This window comes from Artemia franciscana, chromosome 14, assembly GCF_032884065.1.
Source record: "Artemia franciscana chromosome 14, ASM3288406v1, whole genome shotgun sequence".
In the NCBI taxonomy this organism is placed as follows: Eukaryota; Metazoa; Arthropoda; class Branchiopoda; order Anostraca; family Artemiidae; genus Artemia; species Artemia franciscana.
This window is the reverse complement of record NC_088876.1, coordinates 2,235,867-2,252,714: the sequence shown is the minus strand read 5'-3', so window position 1 is coordinate 2,252,714 and position 16,848 is coordinate 2,235,867. Positions and strand designations below refer to the sequence as shown.

The 16,848-nt window shown below is 35.1% G+C and overlaps 1 protein-coding gene across 1 annotated transcript in view; it reads right to left on the bottom strand.

Moving 5' to 3' along the window:
• LOC136035175 (eukaryotic translation initiation factor 3 subunit G-like) overlaps positions 1–15,006 on the bottom strand; it is a 46,009-nt gene extending 31,003 nt beyond the window's left edge. Inside the window, exon 1 of the mRNA XM_065716748.1 lies at positions 14,879–15,006. Coding sequence (XP_065572820.1) covers positions 14,879–14,895 — 17 coding nt within the window. The 5' untranslated portion in view covers positions 14,896–15,006. The remainder of the gene's footprint in view (positions 1–14,878) is intronic.
• Positions 15,007–16,848: the final 1,842 nt, after the last annotated feature.

Here is a 16,848-nt window from a genome sequence, read left to right as displayed (position 1 = left end):
CATGCACTACGGTAAGTGTCATGTATAGTACGTACAGTTTACAGTTCTCAAATACTCAAAGGATGTCGGACCGGGTACATTCACCAAAAGCAGGCGTAGAAAGAAGCATTCATGTTGATTAGGGTGAACGGTGTAGAGTCTTCCTATCGTGGTATCTTTGAAGATGGTAGGTTGGCCGTCGACTAACTTACCCTGTTTTCGACGTTCAAATACTTCATTTTTAGTATTCCACGTGTAATACGAAGGCACTTCAGTATACAGCAGTTTTTTTGCAAAAGAATCATTTTTGCAAAACGAAAAGAAAGCTGTTAACTTTGTATCCGGTGGATTCAGGGCTCTTTGTTGCACGTTGGTTTCCGAGAAAGAAACACGTCGACCATTCTGTAAATGTACCGCTAAGTGAACAACAGCTGGACTACGTTCATGTATAGGAAATGAAAGAATTCGCCAAACAGCTTCATTACTGCTTATGTATCTTCCAGCCTGATATTGTACGATTTCGTCGATATCTTTGATTTCAGGCTGCAAGCCAAAAACTGCCATGTCACTGCCTTTGTTGACGTATTTACATATATATTTGATTGCCTTTGCGGAGTTACAGTATTCAACGTTTATGTGTGCATTAAATGTTTTAGATAATAATGGGGAATATGGAACAACCCAATGGTTATCTACTTCGATGGTGGTACCGTTACGCTTCTTTATTATTGCTGTTTTACCGCCATCTTCAGTAGATCTTCTTCTATATTGGGGGTAACCATCATTGCCAGTAATTGTGTTGGATACTAAAAGTCGAGGATATTGCTTTGTGCACCTTCCTTTGGCCATGCATGGTGAATTTTCGTTCAGTGCATTGCAAGGTCCATGTATCATATCTTTTACAATAATATCATGTAACCCCTTATCGACATTTTCATCAGGTATTTCAGCGGAAATCACATCATCAATTTCGTTCGAAGTAATTTTTTTATGTAGCCAGATTAGTATATGTGCGTGTGGCAAACCTCGTTTTTGCCATTCTGCTGAGTACATCCAGCATCGCATTGACCCAAACACTTCAAGTTTTACTATGTAGTTTATCAGTGATTTCAACTTTTGACGGAAGACACGGGCCGTAATGTCATGTCTATGAACCGCCAATTGTCCTTGAAGTAAAAGCTGCTGTATATCGTCCCAAGATTGATTACATGTAAATGTAATAAATACATCTGGACGACCACAGAGACGAACATACGCAATAGCACCTTGAGCATATTCATGCATATGGCGGGGACTGCCAGCTTATGACGAAGGTAAAATTGTTAATCTTCCAACGTTTGTGGTATTACCATCATTTACAACTGCATCTCGCAAATGAATGTATTGTTCAGAGCGGAGCTTGTTCTGATTCAGGCGGATATATAGCAAACGTTCTGATTCAATTTTAGCATACATATCAACGACGTAATGGTGAAACAATTAACGGCATTTTAAAATATAATTTTCTTCATCCTGCCGAATCATTAGTCTATAGGAATAATAATGCATTGCATTGCATTTCTTATTCATTTCTTTGTTAGTGGCTGGATTCATCAATTTAATATTAAAGTGATAGCCGTCGGCTCCATCCCAAAAAATGATAGGATATTGCAGGGCATCGTAGCATCGATGAGTTTCAGCAATTCTTAACAACTGAGCGTTTCGCTTATGAAGAATAATATCTCGAGGTAAAAACTGATCACCGACCATAACGATTATCACTTCGTCGATAGTTGGAGCATTGTATCTACGCATATGTTGGCCAGGAGGCGTTTTGTCAGCGAAAATAACAATTTTATGCGTATCAGTAGGCATCAAATCGATGGCTGTTTTGAACAGACGCACTAAATTATTATTTTCGTCGAAAAGATGTTGCAATTGGGAAACGATTGTCCTTTCAACGTTGGGAGAAATTTCGCAACGAGCATTCAATTCAGAATTTCTATTACTGATGAAGTACAATTGTAAAAATTTATGATTCTCGCCTGAGAATGGTAGAAGGGACCCTGCTCTATGATAAATTTGCCCTTTTACTTTGAAAGTAGACATAAATTGATCTGGATTTTCGATTTGGGCTCGAGACGACGTCATTTGGAAACATGAGTTATATTTTCTGATTTGTGATAAAAAACACTTAGATTCTGACGTAGTTCCAGTAAGGAAAGTCTTCAATGGCTCTGGTGGTGCAGCCAATAGAGGAAGTTTAACTTTTCCTGAGGCGCAACATATTCCCATTGTTTCACCATTGAATTTCAAGGCCTTGCAATAGGGACACATTTTAGACATAGTTCCGATTTGAACACATCTACTGAAGCTATAATCATCGACTGGGCTGTACCTGAATGCCAGGCGATAACTTTCAGGTTGCTCTGATTCCTCGGCACGCTTTCTTTTCTTACTTTCTCTATCAGCAGCGAGCCTGATTTCTTGCTGTTCTTGTGATTCCTCGGCACGCCTTCTTTTTTCACTTTCTCTTTTAGCAGCAAGTCTGGTTTCATGTTGCTCTGGTAGTTCCTCGGCATGCCTTCTTTTTTCACTTTCTCTTTTATCAGCAAGTCTGGTTTCATGTTGCTCTGGTAGTTCCTCGGCACGCCTTCTTTTTTTACTTTCTCTTAAAGCAGCAAGTCTGGTTTCGCGTTGCTCTGGTAGTTCCTCGGCACGCTTTCTGTTCTTTCTTTCTCTATCAGCCTCAAGCCTGTTTTCTTGCTGTTTTTTTTTTATTCCTCGTCACGCTTTCTTTTCTTACTTTCTCTATCAGCAGCAAGTTTTTTGGCATAGACTCTTTGAGCATCTTACTCGGCTGTTGCCATTGTAAGTTCATCAGTCATTTTACAGTTAAACATTAATAGATTTCTCCGTGAACGCATGTCTTAAATACCTTTAATGACGTCACCGTCATAACAAAAATGACGACAACTGACTTCATGGCGTCAGTCAACACACAAACATGACGTCACCCGACAGACCCACACACACACAGACAACTTATATATATATATATATATATATATATATATATATATATATATATATATATATATATATATATATATATATATATATATATATATATATATATATATATATATGTATGTAAAATAGTAAATAGGCTCTTCAGAAACACATGCAACACAAAAAGTGTTGTTTTTTCTATCAATGAACTACAAAAAATTGCAATCATATTGGCACATATTTGTCAAAAGACCAGACCCACTTGGAGGGAGAGGGGAAAAAAGGATAAGCAAATTTTTGAGGGAGGTCAAGAACATGAAAAAGTATACTTTAAAACACAATTATTTCTTGTTGTGTAATACCCTAGACGAATTTTGGGTAGGGAATTCACTCCCAAGCCATCTTATATTCATTAACCTTGTCACCCTTCAACCAAAAGATTGCAAATTACATTGTATCATTCACTGCATTTACTGTAGAATTAGATCACTCTTAAAAAACTCAATCCTAAGAATTTTGGTTGAATCATTGCTGGTGATATGGGCATTGATATGCATCTTAATTCAAATAGTACTCGAACCCTTTTCACTCAGAATTGCCTCCCAGTAGAGTTGGATGCAAGTCTGTTGTGGATAACGTGCACACAGAGCATATCATTGATTAACTCTGTTGTTACTGTTAATTCCGAATAAATTGGTAATGACCATCTAAATGTACAACTTCCAATCCTTAATGACAGTTACAATTTTTATACACAAGTTAAAGCGGTTCAACAATTATATTTAGAAGTTCTTGTGTCATCCTTTGAATTACTTGGTTTCACAATTTCCTATAATCTAAAGGGAGATATCCATCTCTAAGATATCATCTATAGAGCTAATGTATCTATCTTCCTTGTTAAGATCCTAAATCAGCTTAGTGTCCACAATTCCCATTTCTTAAGGATCTATACTTCCTTTGTCTGCCTGCATGTTGAATATGCTTGTCCAGTCTGGAGTCTCCCTCAAAGTATCAGAAAAAACAATAGAATATATCCAAAAAAGGGCCCTGTGAATAGTTTTCAAAGAAGGTAATATTTAATACTCTCTGTTTCTAAAAAGAGCTAGGTTGGAAACAGTTGAGTATAGGGGAGCTTTGTTGTGCCTCCATTTTGCAACAAATGCAACAAAAAACTGAAGTATAGCCAACAAACACAATTTTGCTATTCAGACATGCTTCTCAAGCATATGCGCAGAATTTTTTCGGAGGGGAAAGGGGTCCTTCTTAAATGTAAGGTGAATAGGCTCTTATTAGGATAAACATGTCAAATTAGTCTCTGTATTCCCAATAGAGAAACTGAAAATTCAGCAGTGAGTCTCTTGTGAAGGCTTAGAAAAGGGCTATGTTTAGAGGGTTATCGAATTCCTCAATTCCAATAGAAAAAGGAAAAAAACTTCTAGAATCTACTTTATTCGCAGCAAATTTTGCCATTATTAACATGAAATTAAAGCACTTTAAAGCAAATTTAAATGCAAAAAAAAGATTGACGCACAATGAGCTGTTTCAGGAGAAAAAAAAAGCAGAATTGTTCATTATTCAATTGACTAGAACTAGAATGGAAAGCACAGAAAGCATTTTCCCAAAATGTACCTTAATATCCACATTCTGGCTACCTTTATTTGTTTCTGATCAATTCCTATCTTGTCCTCCATTAGCTGGTTCAGATATAAAAACCTTTGTCCTTTTCATTACAGAGAAAATAAAACAAAATATACAACTAGTTTTTCTTTTTTTATTGGATAGTGGTGCTGCCCAGGTTTCTGTATTTCTCTGCTATTGTTGGTTCTGAAGTTTGTCCCTTTAAACTTTTTTATATTTTTTAATTTTTTTTCACCAGTTTTTATCTCTTTAATTGACAATTCCCAGGTTAATCATTGACTGAAGAATGGTTATTCATTCTGATTTTTCTCATTTTGTTTTGGCACTATTTGCCAGTTGTGTGTTTTCTATATTTTTAATGTAAGATTTGGTACTTGTATGATATACCCCTACCAAATATTCTTCTAATATGTTTCTCTGACACTTAATCCTAATTTTATTTTTTTAACTTTACAAACAAATCAAATTTTTTAACTTTACAAACAAACTTGGGGTATATATTTGCATATTTGGGGAGGAGGGGGGTTAAATATAGCGGGTCTGCATGCCTAATGTGTTAGGAACAATCATTCTGCAAATTATGTAGTAAGAATTGTTTTCTAACTTCATACAGTCCAAATACTTTACCCCCCCCCCTTGTGTGCAAATATATATCCCAAGTTACATATTTTTCATCTATTCTGTCACTTTTCTTTGTCTTGTCTCGCACAAAGCTGAAAGAAACTAACAAAAAATGGCTCTAAAATGCATCAATGAATGAACAACTTGAGAGGTAGGGGATTTATCATACAAGTACCAAAAATTCAAATTTGGGCCTTCAGACTTTGTGACACTGAAATTTTTGAAATAATTATCTCATCTGGTTTAGTACTGATGCTTCGACCCTCCAAGGAATATTTCTTGTAAAGCTGAGATTGTTTATCAGAAATTTTTACTTGATGATATCCAGTCTAAACTCAAAAATACAAGACAATTCAGAGATCATAGGCAGCAAAATAAGTAAAAAGCAATGTGGGCACAGTGTATTATTTTTATCATTTTTTTTTTTTTTACCAGGGCACTTCGTTTTGAAGGAGCTGTTGTAGAAACATCGAAAAGGGATCATTCGATTGGAAATTGAAAGGGCTAGTGCCCTTTTTAATAATCGAAAGTGATTGAAGAGTAACTTAACCCCCTCCCATGCCCACCATTTCCTCAAACACATTCAACCAAAATTTCGATATAGAGATTTTATGCAACGTAGTGGAAAAATCCAGAAATTATGTCTTTGAGGATGAGGGCTGCCCCCCCCCCGACAGCCCTCACGGCAAGAGTTGTAAGTTATGCTTTGGGGACATTTAACGTTTATATAGAAAGGCTGATTATATAAACTTCAGAGGGGACTCATTGGATTGCTAATCAGAAGTTTTAGTGCCCTTTTGAGATTAAGAGTGATCGCAGGGTGGATACCCTCCCCTACGCACGTCACATTTTCACAATCTCCCCCCCCCCCCCTCCCTCAGGGCAAGTGTTGTGAGTTATGCCCTGGGGGCAAATAACATCCAGTCAAAACTTTGAGATAGCCATTTTATTCAACATAATTAAAAGGTCTAAAAATTATGTCTTTGAGGATGACAACCCCCCCCCACAGCCCTCAGGGCAAGGGTTATAAGTTATATCCTTGGGCATTTAAAGTATAGGCTACATAGAAAGAGGCGCAAAAACTCCAGAATGAGCTCATTTGACTGGAAATCAGATGTTCTAGTGCACTTTTTAAGATTCAGAGTGATCAAAAGGTGGATACCCCCCCCCCCTTAACTCTATTCAGCAACTATTTTCAACTCGTATTTTCCTGAAATACATCTTATAAAAATTTTGAGATTGCCATTTGTTGTCCTAGAAACTTCAAAAAGAGATCAATCGAGTGGAAATTGAAAGGGCTAGTACTCTTTTTAGTAGTCAAATGTGATTGCAGGGCAACTAACCCTCCTCCCATGCACACCATTTCCTCAAACACATCCAATCAAATTTCGAGATAGCCATTTTGTTCAACGTAATTGAAAGATCCAGAAATTATGTCTTTGAGGATGACACCCCCCCTCCCCTCAGCCTTCAGGGCAAGGGATATAAGTTATACCATGGGGCATTTAAGGTACATATGTAGAAAGGGTTATTGCAAAAACACCAGAATGGACTCATTTGATTGGAAATCAGATGTTCTAGTGCCCTCTTTAAGATTCAGAGTGATCAAAGGGCAGATACCTCCCCCCACACAAACCTTTTATTTTCAAATAGTATTTTCCTGAAACGCATCTTATAGAGATTCTGAGATTGCCATTTGTTGTCATAGAAACTTTTAAAAGAGCACTATCGATTGGAAATTGAAAGGGCTAGAGCTTTTTTTAATAATCAAAAGTGATTGCAGGGCAACTAACCCTCTTCCCACACACACCATTTCCTCAGACACATTCAATCAAATTTTGAGATAGCCATTTTGTTCAACGTAGTTGAAAGGTCCAGAAACTATGTGTTTGAAGATGACAACCCCCTTACAGACCTCAGGGCAAGGGTTATAAGTTATACCTGGGGGCATATAAGGTATGTATAGAAAGGATGATTGTATAATCCTTGGAGGGAGGGGGGTCATTGGATTGGCAATTTAAAGTTCTAGTGCTCTTTTTAAGATTCAGAGTGATCAGAGTGAAAGCCCCCCCCACACACTTTATATTTCCCAAAATGCACCTGATAGAAATTTTGAGACTGCCATTTGTTGTCTTGGAAACTTCGAAAAGAGCTCATTTGATTAGAAATTTAAAGGGCTAATGCCCTTTTTAATATGCAAAATTGATTAGAGGGCAACTAACCCCCCTCCCATGCCCACCGTTTCCCCAAACCCATCCAATCTAAATTTTTAGATAGCCATTTTGTTCAATGTAATTGAAAGGCCTGGAATTATGTCTTTGAAGGTGACAATCACCCCACAGCCCTAAGGGCAAGGGTTATAAGTTATGACCTGGGACATTTAAGGTATTTAAAGAAAGGTTTATTGCAAAACTTCCAGAATGGGCTCATTTGATTGGAAGTCAGATGTTCTAGTGCCCTTTTTTAAGATTCAGAGTGGTCAAAGGGTGGATCATTCCCCAAAACATATCTGATAAAAATTTTAAAAGCAATTTTGTTCTGTCTTGTTGAAAGGTCTAGTAATTAAGTCTTTGGGAATGCCAACTTCCCCATAGTCCTCAGGACAAGGTCTGTAAGTTAACCTATTTGTTCATTGTTTAAACCTACTATATGTTACTGAGAAGGTATGCATGTTTGAACTTTACTTTCCAAGAAGACAAAGAGCATTTAGACAGGACTTTCAGAAAGTGTTGAGGGGAGTGTTAAACTAAATCAAAACATGTTATGTGTATATGGATTGTCAAGAGGGTGCAATGGAGAAATAACTGAGTATATTAGTTTGGAAATTCATGAAATAATCTCAATTAGTGAGATTATCAAAAAGGCAATATTTGTATTCTATCAATACTATTACACCTGCCACCACTACTACTACCACAATACTCCATTTACAGTATTAAGGGAAAATTTGAACTAAATCCAAAGACACAACATTCATGCACATTGTCAAAATAACATATCTCAAGAACTGATTTGGGTATTAAATTGGACCTTTCTGAGAATACCTAAAGGGGAAGATCATCTCACCAAAAGGCAATATGTGCACACTACTGCTACATTTACTACTATTACTACTTCTACTGCAACTACTTGCAAGGCCAAGAGCATTGGGATGAAAATTTTAATAAGTATATGAACATAAATGTTATCAAAAGCACATATCAGCAATATGATAGCAATGGCTAACTGTATAAGTTGAAACTTCCAGGACTTAATGAGAGGGATGTTCTACTGACCAAAAGGCAATAGGTTAATACTACTTCTGCTAGTAGTACTACCACTATTCCATTCTATTGCTAGTAATATCAATCCTACTACCTAGTATATGAACATAAATAATGGTGATCAGAATAGTGTTGAACCTGTGATCTCTGAGCAAGATTGGGTGTCCCACTTTACTTCTGAGTTCTCTCCACCCGAACAAGATCTTGAAGATAAATATGAAGTCGAACTTGATAAGTTCATGGAATTGCCTAGTTCTGGTGTTGGCTACATAGTAACTGTTCCTAATCTGATTCGTGCAATTTCAAAATTAAAAAAGAAACAATCGAAAGGTGTCGACAAGTTGTGTGGGTTGCATCTTGTACATGGTACTGCTGGTCTCCTGAGTCATTTAGAGCTTCTATTCCAAATTATCTTTAATTCTGGTCTCGTTCCCGACGTTTTTGGTACTGGAGTAATTACACCTATTTTGAAAAAAGGGAAAAATCCGTCTGAATGCGTATCTTACCGCCCTATAACTGTTTCGCCGGTTTTATGTAAGCTTATGGAATTGCTAGTTATAGATCATATTGCTTTTCAATGTTCTACCCCCGATAATCAGTTCGGATTTAAAAAAGGTGTTGGTCGCGAGCACGTCCATTATATTCTTGCTAATATATTAATAGAAGCTGATGAACTGAATGAATCCCTTATTCTAGCGAGTCACGATGTTAGACGTGCTTTTGATTCTGGGATACATCCCCAGTTATTAGTGTCTGCTCATAAACGTGGTGTGGACCGATCGGTTATTTTGCCTTTTCGGGATATGTATAAGAAGCTTCGAGTCCAAGTTAAAGTCCCGTCTCCTAACGGGCCGATTGTATTACCAAATGCTATTCCGGTTAGAAAGGGCATTAGGCAGGGTGCAATTTCGTCACCCCGGTTGTATAATAATAGTGTTCTCGAGGCCCAAAAGTTAGTGCAAATGAGCTGCATTTTCCGAGGTTTGGATGTAACATTACTTAATTACGCAGATGATATTTTTAATTTAAGTAGATGTTTGTCTCGTATTGAAGAAAATTTTCAGATTCTAGATGATGCTTATAGAGAGATAGGCCTATCTTTTAATGCAAGTAAAAGCGAGATTGTTGCTTTCAATAGGAGAAATGCAGATTGTATAGATCTTGCTGTCAAATTTGGTGCTCAAGAGGTTCCACTGTCTGACTCCATAATGTACTTAGGAATGCCTATAGGTCATAACATGGCATCTACACGTGCTCGCCAAATAAGTAATTTCGCAGAAAAGGCACGTAAGGCTTACGGGGCGCTATCTTCAACTAAAGCGAAATATAATCGACAAATTCGAGCTAGGCTATATAATGCACTGGTGATCCCACACTTTCTGGCTTTATCACCGTTTTGGCATATATTTAGTGTTAGTGATAAAAGAAACCTTCGATCACTTTTTTACAAATATGCAAAGTTTCTTTTAAATACCCCACCGTGGGTTAAAAATTCCAAGATGTCTGCAAGGTTCGGTATCACAGATCCGATTGCTGCTGTGACGAAACGTCGTTCTGAATTTTTGGGGTCGCTTGGGCCTAGTAGTCTGGCAATTGCAATTCGTCCTTAGTGAGTTTTTGTAATAATGTTTTTATTTATTGGCGGTGTATCGTAACGTTTGTTTTTGTTTGTGCAGTTAAGTGTTTGTTTTTTTTTTTTTTTGTTTTTTTTTTCTTTTCTTCTTTGTACTCCATTCGTGCCATTTGTGGTTTTGTATCGAGTGGGTGAATAAAATTATCTATCTATCTATCTATCAATATGATAGCAATGGCTAACTGTATAAGTTGAAACTTCCAGGACTTAATGAGAGGGATGTTCTACTGACCAAAAGGCAATAGGTTAATACTACTTCTGCTAGTAGTACTACCACTATTCCATTCTATTGCTAGTAATATCAATCCTACTACCAAGACTACTATTACAACAATGCCTAAGGGTATGAAGGTGAAATTTTCAAGGGGAAAGATGAACCAAATCAGAGCATGCCCTCTGTATGCAGGTTGTCAAAAGAGTGTAACAGCAACATTTTAGGAACAATTTGGTATGTGAAGTTGAAACTAAAAGGGCTTGTTGTGAGGTATGTTGAACTAACCAAAAGAAAATATTTGCATCCTAATGCAACTTCTTCTACTCATATTACTGCTACTGTCACTATTATTAACTTCTATTACTAGTACTGCCACTGAGGCTTAGGCTACAATAATTAATTTTACCACTACTACTACTACTAAAACTAAGAATACTAAGGCAAAAAAATCAGGGAATTATAGAGACCATATGAAATTAACTCAAAGCATACTATGCCCACACAGGTTGTCAAGAAGATACATTAGAAATGCTTCTGAAACAGTTGATGGTATGTATTACACTGAAATATTCAGCATGAGTTGAAGGAAATATTAAAGAAGCCAAGGTGCTATGGGCATACTCCTACTAATGCTGCTATGAGTATTAATACTTCACAAGCTAAGGGTTTAAGGTGAAGCTTAAGAAATATTTAGTTGGATGTTGAACTAACTCAAAACAAACTATGAGAATTTGGACTTTCTAAAAGGTAACAAAGTAATATCTGAAGAGAAATTTATATTATTAATTTAGACTTTTTAAGGCTAAGTTTTGGGGAACTTTGAACTAGCCAGAAGGCACAATATGTAAACTTTTAATGACACCACTTCAATTACTGTAACTGATGATACTAAGGGTATTAAGATGAAACTAATAGGGAATGTTTAGGAGTTTCAATTAAACAAAACAACTGTATGTATGTGGGTTTTCAAAAGGGCTTATAAGCAATATCATAGACAGAACCTCTATATAATAGCTAGAAATATCATTGAAACTTTTAAAGGAGCTAATTCAATTCAAAATTAAAAGTTCTGGTGTCCTTTTTAAGAGTAAAAAGAGGTCAACATTTTGAGACAGCCATTTTCCTCAGCATAGAAGAACAGTCCAACAACTATGTCTTTAGAGATATTAGGCATGTCAATCCCTCATAATTATCAATTGGCCTGTTATGCTTTAAAAAAAAATGCTGCTTTAAAATAAATCAAAAGGCAGTGTTTTTATGGTTGCCAATAAGACACCTCAGCAATATATTGGGAATGACTAAGGGTATTAAGTTGAAACTTTTGTGAAACTACAATTACTATTTCTGCTCTTACAATTTAAATAAAAAAAAAAGAGTGTAAGTAGATCCAGGTTGTCAAAGAGCATAAATAGAATCTTCTGGGAATGATATTAAGTTTTATTTTTCAGGTCAAATTCTGGAGCTTTAAAATTAAATTAAAAAACACTACTTGTGCTTGGATTGAAAATTGTTGAGAAATTTTCTCCAACATACAAATAGCAGCCCATACTATGGATTCTTATAGAAAAAACTGAAAAGATGTAAAATATTATTTATTCCACAAAAAAGACTATGCCAATAAAAAATGAAAAGAAATTAATTTAAAAACATTTTTCCATAAAAAAAGTTTTTCAAAGAAATGTAAAGAGCTCTATTAAGCCAAGAATGAGCAAAAACAAAATTTTAATCTTCCAAGCATAAAACTATCACTATCAATAAATAAATGAACCTAAAAACAAACAGAATAAATAGCTGATTCAAACTCAAAACAGGCAAAAATTAACATGAGTAGGGCCGATGACCCCCATGCCTTCTCAAGATGAGAACATAATATGTGCTTTATTGAAAACAAATTACATTTTAAATGTTTTCACTTTTCTTACTTTCAAAAAAAAATCAAAACTTTAAGAAATAAATATCATTGTATGCCAATTAAACTGGCAATCCATGGTAATTTTTTTTTCAGTAGAGCACAATTTATGTTCTGGTCTTGAGAAGGCATGGGGGTTATCAGCCCTACTCATATTAATTTTTGCTTACATTGAGTTTGACTCACCTATGTATTGTAATTTCTGTTTGTTTTGAGTTTCAATTACTTATTGATAGTGATTTGTGGTAGTTTTATGCTTGGAAGATTATTTGACTTTATTTCTGCTTGTTCTTGGCTTAAAGGAACTTTAATTTTTCTTTGAAAAACTTGTTTTGTGGAAAAAAATTTTTAGATTAATATCAACAAAGATAGCATATGTTCTAATTTTTCTTTTCAATTGTTCAGCTAGTAGTAGCTTTACAACCTAGTAGCAGCTTTGCAAGTAGTCATTTACAACCTGTGTTCCAAGTAGGTTTAGTTTAATATTCTGTACCAGATAATATTTTAATTGGTCATATTAATTCTATCCTCAAGCAAGGAAAAGATCCTGAAGACTGATTGCTGTCTATGTTTTGAACAATTATCACTACAAAAATTAACTAAAACTACAATTTGACACCAAACGAACTGGTTCAGTAGTGGGTCTGGTTTCTCCTACACTCACTATATTGTCATGTGTCTTATGAAAGATGCAGTTCAATCACTTTGGTTTGTAACAGTGTACATTTCTGAAATATATTATGATGTTGTTCAGTTTCATAACCTATATTAGCTTGCCTTATCAGTAATACATAAACTGATCAAGTCAATTTTGTTGCATTAGTATTCTATAGTTAATGTTTGGGCAAAATTGAAAGGTGAGACTTCAAACTACATTACTGTGTACAAAAGTACATCATGTAATTGTTGAGTTCCCTAACATGCCTGAGGACTCTGTTATTTTCAGATTTTTACTCTGAATCAGCTTACCATGGATTACACCTGCTTATGATGTTTTTCCACTAAATCAGTCACAAAAGCCAAATGGATAATTTTGTATGCTTAAATTATGTATTGTTTAATTGCTAGTCAATTAGCACTTCAATGTATGACTTCATTTGTTTTAATAATTCTTGTAAAGTAGACACTTTGGATCTAGAGACCACATTTCTTCCTCAATGGCATCAACTTATAGAGACTAGAGGGAATGCTTTGTTTTTCTTTCAATGAAAAAATCAATAAAGACGTTTTTGATGAAAATATACAAAATAGGATGGAATGAGGGGCAATTGCAATCCCCTAATTTATGCCACTGCTCTTCCTTGAAAAGTTCACTACTGATAAATAGAGAGTAAGGTTTATATTGACAGACTATTCAGGTAGCTAAGCAATAAACTTACACTTACTGATCACAGCCTATAGGCCTATACCCCCACACCCCTAACATGCAGATATGTGCCCAGAATTACATTCTGAATTTAAATATTTGTATTACAAATGAACTTTACCCCCTATATGCCATATGGTGGATGTCTATTCACTTCTGATGCAAATGTAAGCTATGTTAAATTTGAATTCAGGATGCAATTTGGTCAATGTTCCTATTACCTGAACAATTGTTTAGGGTCATGAAACTATTGTTAATAGATACATTTTGACTTTTGGAACATCTTTTCTCTCTTGCAAAACTACCACAAGCTCACCATTATGGAGTTATTCCAGCCCAAACATCCTGTATTTACATAGCCTATATAGAATTACAATCATTTCCATTTTTGTTGATCAGATATTTGAAATCGCAAATCTTTAATAGTTTAGAGACAAATTTGGGCTATATATTTGCATATCAAGGGGGTGGGGATAAAGCATAGCATATATTAAATATGTAATTAACCATTGCTGTATTTAATGTATGCTAAGCTTAACCCCCCCCCCCTCCACCTAATGTGCATATATATAATAACTCCATAATGGTGAGTTTGCAGTAATTTTTCAAGCAAGAAAAGATGTTCAAAAAGTCAAAATGCATTTATTAACAATAGTTTCATGACCCTACACAATTGTTCAGGTAATAGGAACATAGACCTGCAATTCTAACAATGGAGTTGGTTATTTCTTTTCTACCTGAATAGTCTGCTAATATAAACCTTACCCAAATAGAGCAGTTAAGAGACTAAGGGTGACACGTGGTAAAAATATGTCAAACAAAGAAAAATATAGCCTAATTGAAAGTGCATTTGCAGTTTGTCTATAGTTTTAACTCCCAAATATTCTTTTTGCTCCTGGTATTATCTATTTGTTGCAAAAACAAGCACCCAACCTATTAGTTCTATCCTCTAGCAAGGAAAACACAATGAAGATCAAGTGCTGTCTAATGTTTCAAACAGCTAGGCTACTAAGAAAATAAACTCAAAGTAAAATTCGTCACACATATATTCTGAATAGCAGTAATTCTAGGTTTATAAGCAAAAATAGCCTGAAAATTGCAATTGGTATGGGTTAGGCCTATATCACAATAGGAGTGAAGTGAGGCCATCCAGGCCTAGCCTATGCCAGGAACTTGGCTCAACTAGAACTTCACATGACTATAGCATTTTAAGACATAAATTTTAAATTGAAGATATGAAATATTATGATAAACCAGTACTTACTCTTCAGGAACAGGCATTTTCTGCTTATAGATGAGAAAATTCAAATCGGGAGGCTTCAAAATGTGGAAATCTTGAACTTCTTCAATTGAACACTGTTTCGAAAGCAACGATTGCAAAAATGTAACATCCGTTTGATTTCGGAAACATTCGGAAAAGATGGATTGCCAAAAACGTATGTGTAATGACTTACTACATCAAGGGCGAATCTGTCGAAAAAGGCAAGGTTTGGCATTCAGATAATTTAGAAAAACTCTTAGTAACGCAAAATAAGTTTTTTTGTTTGTAAATGTATTTTTTTCACTCAAAAGTTCGGTTACTAGTATCAATTTTGTTTCTTCTAATAATGATTGAAACTTTAAGCACAATATAAATAATGCGCATAATCGTCACTCTATTTTTTCTTGTAAAATAGATTTCTATGGATTGTTTCCAAGAAGTAAGTAACACATACTATTAAATTTAAATACTATAGAATACTAACTGGAAGCAATTGACATGTGAAACTCAACGTTACAAGGAAATAAAATATCCTTGAAGCTGAACAATTTTTAAAGATTTATATATTATCTTCAACTAAGAACTTGTTTTCTTTCTCCACTACAGGCTCATTCCAAATCAACTGCTTTTATTTCCTACACTCCTTAAAAATATTTACTTTTTGGGGTAAAAAGGATAAGCAGCTGTTTTAACACTCGAAGGTGTTTTTTTTTGGTTCGATAATATTCAGCGTAGAAAATTGTCATTCTCTTCCAGTTAAAGTATAGGGCAGTGCAAATACAATAATTAGGCATTCGGGTAAAAAACAAAATACTGACTAACCCTTGATATTTTGACGTCTGTGGAAATTCTACCACAAATTAGAATAGTCCTGAATCCCATATTTCTAAAATTCTTTCTTTACGGCTGACCAATTCTTTCTATTCGGTTTCAAGGTCTTTTATCATGATTTTTATTTTCTCTACTTCAGTTTTACAGTCTTTTCTTGGAACTCGTTTGAAACTTTTAAGAAAAAAAAATTAGTGTACTTTTACTTCTTCAGGAAGCTCTAAAGACATTGGGGAAGGATTGTCAAGTCATTTTCTAGTATCTACTTGATTTCCACGTTCAATAAGATATGCTATTTTAATGGCCTGAAACCACTTTGATGTATAGTATTCAACTGACTTACTTTAGATGAATTCCACAATTAAGACAAGTTCTTTAAACAAGATTTCGAATTATTAGTGGAATAAAAAGTTTTGTGAAACCTCCTAATAAAATTTTTTTGTCAAATCGCCAATTGTAAAACATAGAAATTCATAATTGTTATAAGTTGTTCATTCCCACGTTATTTTTACTGGTGATCCCATTGACCTAATTTTATCTACAACTCTCTCTCAGAAGCCAGGACCCTGGACGGATGTGCACCTAATTGGTGGTAGATAATTGCAAACTCTCGAACGACCATATCATGAACTCGTAACTTGCTGATTTCGTAAACACGAACTAGCGAAAGATAAACTACGGTAGTTGCATCGAAGCGAAGCTCCTGCCGATTCTTGGACGAAATAAATCAGGGTTATCTCTTTTTAAAATATAATTGCTTACGGAATAAAACAAGAATATGACTCAACCAATGATTTGTGGACCAACAAACATTAATAAGTAACACTTAAAATCAATGCAATATGGTCTGTCCCAAAATACCAAATAAAAGTAAACTTAAAAAGAGCAAATGCTCAAATCACCATTTAGCTATTATTTGTGGTTTATATATTTTGCTTCGCAACCGCAATTCTGAACTTTTACGTCAATATCTTATTTCAAAAGTGCTTTATGTATTCTTTACATGATCTGCATGTTCTGTTCCTGCAAATGTCAAAAGTACATTATCAAACTATTTTATCTTTATTTCAATATTATTTGATCGTGTCAGTTACAGTACTCCCGCACTGGGAAGAGATGTACACGTCTCTCAATATCCTAATCCC